The 9,340-nt window shown below is 34.9% G+C and overlaps 1 protein-coding gene across 3 annotated transcripts in view; it reads right to left on the bottom strand.

Annotated features, from left to right (window-relative positions):
* Positions 1-537: 537 nt before the first annotated feature.
* MLH3 (MUTL protein homolog 3) overlaps positions 538-9,340 on the bottom strand; it is a 229,839-nt gene continuing 221,036 nt past the window's right edge. For 2 of the 3 annotated variants that reach the window (XM_089797502.1, XM_089797503.1), the window contains exons 22-25: positions 7,932-7,991; positions 1,394-1,466; positions 1,241-1,326; positions 731-1,126 (exon numbers count right to left, since the gene is read on the bottom strand). In XM_089797502.1, coding sequence (XP_089653628.1) covers positions 917-1,126; positions 1,241-1,326; positions 1,394-1,466; positions 7,932-7,991 — 429 coding nt within the window. In that variant the 3' untranslated portion in view covers positions 731-916. The other variant, XM_089797504.1, reaches the window with a different exon arrangement.

Raw genomic sequence — 9,340 nt, 5'->3', positions numbered from 1 at the left:
TAAATGCTAATTCCAGGTATTCAAATTGCAACACTTATGCTTTGAATATTATATTATGATTGATGATGCAAAGGCTTACAGAAGAGTGCTTGACATCAATGAATGATAGGATACCAACCACTAAAGGGCCTGTTTGGTTGCAGGCATAGGAATTAAGAATATGAATGCATATTGGGAATAGGAATGGCTGTTCCAATAATAGCTATTTTTTGGAATGGACATAAGCTCATTTTAGAGGCAAAATGGAAATATGTATTCCAATTTATGCACCAAACGAAAAATAGAAAATGTATTCCTAATTTCCTATTCCTATTCCACGAATAGTTAAGAATGTCATTTAAAAGGTGATAATAATGGAGTCAAAACTTGGAAGCAAATGTGGGAATTCAACTAGTTCTCCATAGCTTACTTTTTTGATATTCTATTAAAAAAAAAAAAAACCATTGCATTTAAAAATTCACTAGTGTCAATAGGATTCCTATCTGATAAACCGAATTCGTGCTTGTTAAGTTACTCCGAAGCCTCCAAGACCGACCATTTTCAAGACGAAGTAGTCTTTTTATTATTGAATAGAACAGTTGAATAACATCAATGCAAATGCATTGGTTATTAGTTGAGGATTACATTTGTGCTAGGACGTTGAAATACAGTTAAAGAGATCGTCCTATTTTACAAAGAAAATACAGCTTCTAAGATGAGGGACCCCTATGTGTGTCATTCACATCCAATCTGCACCGGCAAGAAATCTTTCATTACTTTCAATCTTCAGATAATGTCTTTGTAAGAAAATTTCTATCAAAGAATACCCCATGAAAAAGAATAGACGTTTCTGTATCAAAGAAGTCTGACACAGAAATTATTAGCGAAAAAAACAATTACTCAGAAGACAGCATTATTTTAGTTAAATTCCAATCAATTAATTTAACCGCATTTTGGCACGTTCAAGAGTTGCTCTGTGCTTTTGAAGCTGATGCCAACACTTAGCTGAATAATGAGAAGCATCGCCACTTGTAGTAGATGAATTGCCTGGTAGCCTTGCATGGCTGGCTTTGTCAAATTTTGTGAGCTGTCTGTGTAATGCCTCAAGATTGACTAAGGGAACTATTGTTGGACGACCATGAGCACACTGTAACAAGACAACTGCTTTAGACTTTAATATCCTAAAAAATTATTTTAAAAAAAGAAATAAGCGAACTAAATATACAATACTAGTTAGTCAAAAAAAAACAAAGCTGTGCACCTGGAAACAAAGAGATGTTCTCTTCAACTCTTCAACAAGTAGTGCACACTCTGATCGCAATAACGTATCTCCAAACATTATTGCACCTGCTCAAGAAACCATGTATTAGGAAAGCACATATTATAGCTATTCAAATAATTTCCATTTCTATACCTCTGCAAGCTTTGAAGTTGAGAATGCGCATAACAGCTGAAGGAGCAGCTGAAGAGCCATCTGTTTGAACAAGCTGAAAAATAATAGAAAAGATGAGAATATAAATCAGGAAAAGGACATAAAAATAAATTAATCATCTGTTTAATGAATCATTAAAAGAACATAGTTTCTAGAGGAAAAAGGTTGCAAATTGCTATATTTCAGGCCCGGATTAGATACGCTATAAGAATTAAATAGAGAGTGATGGTTAGATACAATGGCCAAAAAGTTAACAAAAGCAGATTCTGGATACTATGGACAAAATGAATTTTCAAAAAACTCAACAAGTCCGTGCTATTAACTGTAATTTCCCCTTCTCACACGTGAGCAATTCTTTAGCCATATACTTATTTTTGAAAGACAAGGGGGCATTACAAATCAATATACAAACAATATAAATCAATTTACTAGAATCATTAGTGGTTCTAGTAAACCCTTTCAGCCTAGCTTTATTAGAAGAAAAGAAGAAAATCATAGCCACAAGTGGAAGTAGAAATGGACTTGGAAATCAGTGCACGCCATAGGAGTATTGACTCCAATGGCAAGAACACAACCAGCCAATTCACCTTCGTGGAGGGACTAATACTTCACCAGAAGATGAAAATATATTGAGATACATAGTGTCTAGAAGCTTGCTTATAAAGGCAAGAATTCATCCGGTAGACAGCAACCGTAAAAGTACCAGTAACTAACATATGCACCTAATTAAGCCTAAGTAAACTTAAGCACAAGAGTAACAAATAATTTACTCCAACACCCACCCTTAAGTACAACTTAGAGAGAAGACTATCATGCAATATGAGCCAGACACAAAATGGATCCCGACAACTAGAGCATGTTAGGTACCCATGTACAATGTAAATGCAATGAAAACACTAAACAGAGAAATGATAAAATCATGTGGGAAAAAACTTCAAAAGAGAAACAAACAAGATGCATGGATGGAGCCCTTAATCACACCTCCAAAGGAGTACATACATTAGGTATATACAAAATATCTCCCCATGGGAAGGGAAAAAGGAAATAACATAGCCCCTCCCCAACCCCCCCATAATGAATAATGCCCTACAAAAAAGGGGAATTCATGAAGGAAAAACATAATCCTTTGACTACAAACAATATTTCTCCCTTGGGAAAGAAGATGAACCAAGTACAAATGCAAGAATGATTCCTATTTTGGATATCAATTGCTAGGAAGCAGAATCCAAACGTAGAAAGATGATGTCTCTGAAATCTGTTTGTGTTTCACCAAGTCCTTGGAAGATGATGCCACGAACTAATCAGGTACATATTGTGACAAACCACTGGAAACTGGTCTTGAACAGGCTCCAAAGAAAAAGATGAAGTGATAAATTGTGTGTCACAATTATCATCAAATAAACCCTCAAATGTGTCGTCCAAATCTGAAATGTGAGATTCCACAAACAAGGAACCAATGTCTGGCAAACAGGAATCCCAATTAGAAAGACAATGATAAACCCGCTGATCACAAATAATGGAATTCTCTAGTGAAGGTGGATCAAATAGCTCTGACAAAGAATTAGGAACCTCTGAAGAATGACAACCTTATCTAAAGTCTCAAAATCCTCAAAAGGATCACAAACATGGATTATCTCCTTTGAAGAATAAATAGACAAATTGGAATTGGAAAGAAGAGCATCAGGGAATGTTGGAGTATCGTGATCTCCATATAACCCTTAAATGTGAGTCCAAAGAGCACACGTGGGCACTCAAAGTGAATATGTGACTCCAAGATATCATAATCAACATTCTCAAAAATGACACCATGGACCTTAGCTCTACAACCTTTCCAAATACTATGTTCCCAAGGTGTGTTAGGAATGGGAACTCGATCATACAAATATGACAATAGTTGTGTAATGTCCCCTTTTTAGGACATTAGAAGTCAATTAAATAATTAAATTTCAAATTGTCAAATTATATAAAATTAAATGACAAATTAGTTTAATTATTTAATAAAGTATTAAATCGACTTTTATGGAGCCTAGTGAAAAATTAATTAAGTAATTTAAAGTTAAAAGGGGGAATAAAGAGAAAGAACAAGAATATGAAGAGATGGACTGAAGTGAAAAAAAGTTACGGGGTTATCCTTTAAAAGAACATTGAGAATCTCATTATCATTAGGCTTGATTTTATGTTTGATTTTCCTCTTGAAGAATAAGAAGAAGCTTTGGCTTTCGGCATGTTTGAGGAAGGAAACTCTTGAGCTTAGAGGCAATGGATGGAAACCCATGGTCTAATGAAGATATCACTCAAGTGTCTCACTTTGTGCTTCAAATTTATTCTTCTGGTTATCCATCAACTGTAAGTTCTGTGGGTACAATTGGATATTTTGTTGTTACTCAATTTAAGATTCGAAGGCAACATTCATATTTCACTTTAGAATCTCTATTTCAATCTGATAGTTTATATGAATTTTAGTTTTATCTGTTGGATTAAAAGAAATCAGTTGACAAATTGTTGTTTAAATTTCAGTGAAATATTTGGTAAAAGTCTGGAACAAATATTCCTAGGGGGATATTACAATTTGCAGCTCACTCAGATAAGTGAACAAATTTGTCCCACTGTATGTAGGTCCCCTTCACCAAAGGAAATGAAAAACCCATTTTGACAAATATAATTCTTCAAAAACTTGAGATATTATTACCAAAGAGACAAAGCTTCCAAAAAGTAAAAGCCTATAAAGCTAGAAGAACCTGAATAAAGCTTAAAAAATGATGGGACTGATAGGGTGATATATTTGATGGTTACACATGCCAATTAGCGCAAGGCAACCATGACCATGAACCTGGCATCAATCAATCAAGCATCCCAAATGACCACATAACTTCATAGGATCACAATGCTTGTACATGTTGGCATGAGAGTCACTCATGATCCAAACGAGTGCTCACCCACTACATACAAGTGTGGTGCTATAAAATCCACAAAATCTTTTCTTCATGATGCATCTAGGAGTAATGTCCTTGTACTCTTCTACTCTCCTGCACTAGGGATCCACCAACAACCAATATCCATTTTAAACCCTAATTGAAACAAAGGAAGTAATTGTGCACGAACTTTAGCAATGGCCCAAAAGGGATAAAATCAACCAATCAAGAAAGAACTTATTGTATAATCACAGTTCAGCATGAGGAACCACCTAGAGATGAATGCAGCCAGCAAAATGACCATATAAGTAAAAATATAATAGAAAAGATTAACCTGCCATGTAGGAGATAGCTCCCAACCAGCATACAACTAAGGAAAATGTTATTGCACAAATCAAATATGAATGTGTGACCAGGTTTGAGGCCCGATTGTTGCAAAAAGTATGAGACAAGTTGATCACATAAACCAAACAATGCATGTGCAATAGAAAGTAAATAGGCATCCCAACTTGAAAATCAGCAATTAAATCGGTTTCAAAACAAATGAGCCAAAACACTCATGGCTAAGAAGAACAAGCAGCAGCACAGTTAGTGTCAGACAATACCATGTTCAAAAGAAACTCCAAGTCCAAATTGGGAAGAGTGCTGATCATGTACATGGTATAAAACTGGTGAGACCGCCAACCAGAATATGGGTCAAACATTCAAGGACCTCCAGAAGCCAGCCTCAGAGATGCATGTCGTTTGACAATGAAGGAAAACACGGAAAGAGTTGTTGTGAGATAGCTCTAATGCAATGTAGAAGCATTGATTCCAATGCCAGGAACACAAACAGGCAATTCATTTCACCTTCATTGAGGGCCTAATACTTCATTCACCAAAAGATGAAAATATATTGAGATACTTTTAAAATGTACAGAAGCTTGCTTATAAAGGCAAGGAATAATCTGGTCGACATGAGAAACCATAAAACTACCCATAACTAACATATGCACCTAATTAATTAATAATGCTAAGTAAAACTTAAGCACAAGATTAAATAATAGTTTACTACTACACGCACTATGCTGAGTACCAAACTATTCATCAAGAGTTTTATAATGAGCTGTCACATAAATCATTTCATGAACCAAAATAAATCCAAAAATGTGACTAAAAAGAGGTATGGACCCCAAACTCAAGAGAGAGACTACAAGAATTCATTGGGAAAACTAACGCTTTTCCCATTTGATGATAGAAGGAAGAGAACAACATATGCTTAGATCTAGAAGCTTGTCACTTCTCCTTGAGATGCAAGGCAAAGGATTAGGTCGTTAAATTTGCAACTCTTCATACTAAAGGGATTTCCCATGAATGGTAGTACCATGGGCTAGTTTCTCAAGGTCAAGCTCTCATAAATTCATATCATAAGTTTTGTAGGATATTAATGGAGAAATTTGATAAAAATGACCCAACAATGCAATTTCATGAGTTGGCCCAACTCAAGTCATGGCACTGTTGAGAGTACATTGCTGATTTTTTTTAAAATCTTGTTAAGTTATTTCATTGAAAGAAGATAGATTATTCTGTTCACAAAAGGGTTGAGATAGACAAAAAAAAAAAATTGGTCAAAACCTTTCAGCCTACATTTTTGCATGAAGCAATCAGGAAAGCTCTAACTCTCAAATGTACTCTTCCTAAGAACAAGTTAAAGAAGAAAAGCTTTCCATTCAAAAACCCATTCTAGAGGGTTTACAATCAATCGAAGAGTTCACCACTTAAGTTCGATAAGAAAGTCAAAAGTAAAATGACTACGAAGAAATTATGCTACACATGCAAGGATCACTGGGCTTTTGGTCATAGATACCTTGGGAGATGCTAAATTCACTGCATAGAAGTGGTTTCTGATAATAGAAAATAATAGGAACAATCAGAACAGTAAGTTGATCCAAAAGAGAATGCTGAAGAAAATGTACCAGAAAGACCTAATGAAGAAAAAGATCGTTGAAGATATGTATGCTCAACTTCCAGCTTCACAGTGATGAAAGCATCCTTCTAGGATCTGTGGAGTTCTATGCGGCCAAAGAATCATTGTGCTGATTGACTCTAGAGACACTCATAATTTTATTAATGGAGGAGCTATTACTAGAAGGGAGCTGAAAAATGAAACTGAATGATTTAGCGTCAGGGTTGTTGATGGCTTTACTCTTCAATGCACCAAAATGATCCCACAAGATGAGTCTCTTACATGGGAATTATGAAGTGAAGGATGACTTTTATGTGGTGAACATAGGAGATACAAAAGCCATTTTGGGGATCCAATGGCTTCAGTAATAGGGTTAAATCACCGAGAATTTTCAACATATGGACCTTAAGTTCCATGTTGTCACTAACAAGGTGGTGTTGAGGGCCATGTCAAATGATACTCCTTGCCCTCTTACAGCCAAAAGAATGGAGATATTATTCCATAATGACCAAGTAGAGAGGGCAGCCCAGTGTTTGACTATGCCTACCCATTCTCCATGAAGTAAGAGGAAGTATCATGTGAATGTTCAGATTTTGTTGAGTAGGCACAACAAAGTTTTTCCGTGGAATACCTCTAGGAAGACCACTAAACAAAAGGAAGAGAACATAAGGTCCCTGGATGAAGTATTGTGAATCAAGAGGCCCAATCATTGTATGCAAATGAATCCCAAGTGTGAATTTTCTATGATAGTAATCATGTATTTGGAAGATTTGTTCAGCTCTAAGGGTGTATAAGTTGAAAAGATTCAAACCATCTTGGATTGGCCACTGCCAAAGACTCACTCATTTGAGAGGCTTCTTTGACTTATGCAACTTCTTCAAAAGGTTTGTGAAGAGATTTTCACAGTTGGCTGCCCCGCTCACTAACCTGACTGGAAAAAAGAGGTATCTACATGGTCTAATCAGCACGGAAAACTTTTTAGAAGCTCAAAAAGCCATGAGCTCTTGTCCTATGTTGGCCATATCCAACTTCACAAAGCCTGTGGAGCTTGAGTATGATGATTCAAGAGAAGGGATTAGCTGTGTGTTGATGAAAAATTAGAATCCAATTGCCCTTGAGAGCAAGAAGTCGAGGAGAGTGGAGAGGAGCTACTCCCTATATGACAAGGAAATGCTTTCCATCACACACATTTTAGCTAAGTTTAGACAAAGCCTAGATAGAGGTAAATTTGTTAATAAAGCTGATCATAATATTCTAAGGTATTTTCTTATCCCACAAGATCCCAATAAGAGGCCACAAAAGTGGATAATGAGCTGAATTTGGTGCAGGATATGTCAAGGGTAAGAAGAACAAACTGGCTGATGCAATGTCAATAAACCCACAATAGACCTCTGTGCTAAAAATTAACACAGATTGGAAGTAACAAATTCCTGTAGAACCACAGAGAAAAGTAATGAACAGATTTTAGCAGCACAAATGATTTAAGTAGTTTATTTATAATTAATTTAGCAAAATGCATTAAAAATTAGGATTTTTGAAAGGTTTCTTAGCTATTTGTAATTTTGTATGATTCATCAACATGATAAAACTGAGAGAAAACAGAAAATTTATCAGCTTATTACAGTAAGCAATTATTTGATAACAATGGCAAAACAAAATGTACCTGATGAATATACTCAGAAAGATCTTCTGCTGTCAAATCTACACCCAAAATGCACGGCACCTGCATCAGCCAACTTTTTCTGTATAAGATGACTTTGTATTAACCATGTTAAAAAAATTAATTTATAGTAGAAAGAACACAAACGAAATTTGTGTACAAAACACAAAATGCAATTATTGATAATTGTTTCAAAAGAAGTATTTTCATTCAAATTTAACAATAATTAGAATGTATAAAAATATCAATCTATTACATTTCACTTCATAATTTATACAGTATAGTTCTTGTCTGGACTTCAATAAATTCCACAAAAGAAAATGCTTCAGAATCTTTTATTATTTGAAAATTTCAAAACAAGACAGTTTTATTAAGGAAAAGTTTTTTACTCTATTCAAATTTCACACTATATTAACAAATCACACACAGTATGCTTCTTGTTATGGCCTTAATATCTTCCTAGAAGACAGCTGAATAGATCACAACCAGGATTAGAATAGAATAAGAGTCTATTCAGGCATATTCATGCTTTCCTCTTATAATATCATATTAGGAACATAAAAATGATAGCTTTGATTTCATTAATAGTGTCACAACATATATCCATGCCAGAAATATGTTGATGGGAAGTATCTATGCTTTTTTATTAAATTTAGCTGCATAAAAAGGTACTAAACCTTATCCAATCACTATGAAACTTTTTTTTCATGTCAAACATGTAGTAAATATCATTGCCATGTTAGTCAAATGATCAGTCAATTTATACTTGTTATTATATCAAGTTGTCAAGGCATGGCCTAGAGTTTGTCTAAATAGCATTCACATCAGTCACGGAAAAGAAATGGCAACCTATGATAACTCAAGGTTTTGTAAGCTAGAAGGCAAGAACTCTAGAAAGGAACAGCTTGCAAAGCCTTTTCAAGGCTACATTCAAGCAAAACAAATATGAGTCACAATGCTACAAGGGGAAGAAGTTAAATTGCTGCTACTAATAAAAGAGTTGTCTTCCTAGTGTCGTTGTGAATCTAAGGCTTTAATTCAAGTGGCAATGGCATAAAGAAGTTGCACCTAAGTTGGCTAAATCCTCAAAGATTCATGTTAAATTTTGGTGATGGGGCAAAACTCCAATGGTGTTTCCATGTGAAGGTGGAGATTGAGGTGATGATGGAACTATAGTGTCAAGTTGTGTTGCACTTGTTCAATGGTATAGCTAGTCAAAAGCACAATATATGGTATCAATTGGGAGGAAGATGAAGACAAATTGGAAGACAAATTTTGCTTAAGTTACAAAGTGATAGTGCCCTTTTTGAGTAATTGCCATTATTTTAAATTTTCCTTGAAATAAATTTATTTTATAGAGTGAAGATTTTATTCCATTTGTAAACTAAAAAGAATTCCAAGGAGATGTTTTA

This window comes from Cupressus sempervirens, chromosome 8 (assembly GCF_028749045.1).
Source record: "Cupressus sempervirens isolate cs-2001-9-10 chromosome 8, ASM2874904v1, whole genome shotgun sequence".
NCBI lineage: Eukaryota > Viridiplantae > Streptophyta > Pinopsida > Cupressales > Cupressaceae > Cupressus > Cupressus sempervirens.
Note: the sequence above shows the minus strand (reverse complement) of the source record. Positions and strands in the feature narration are given on the sequence as shown.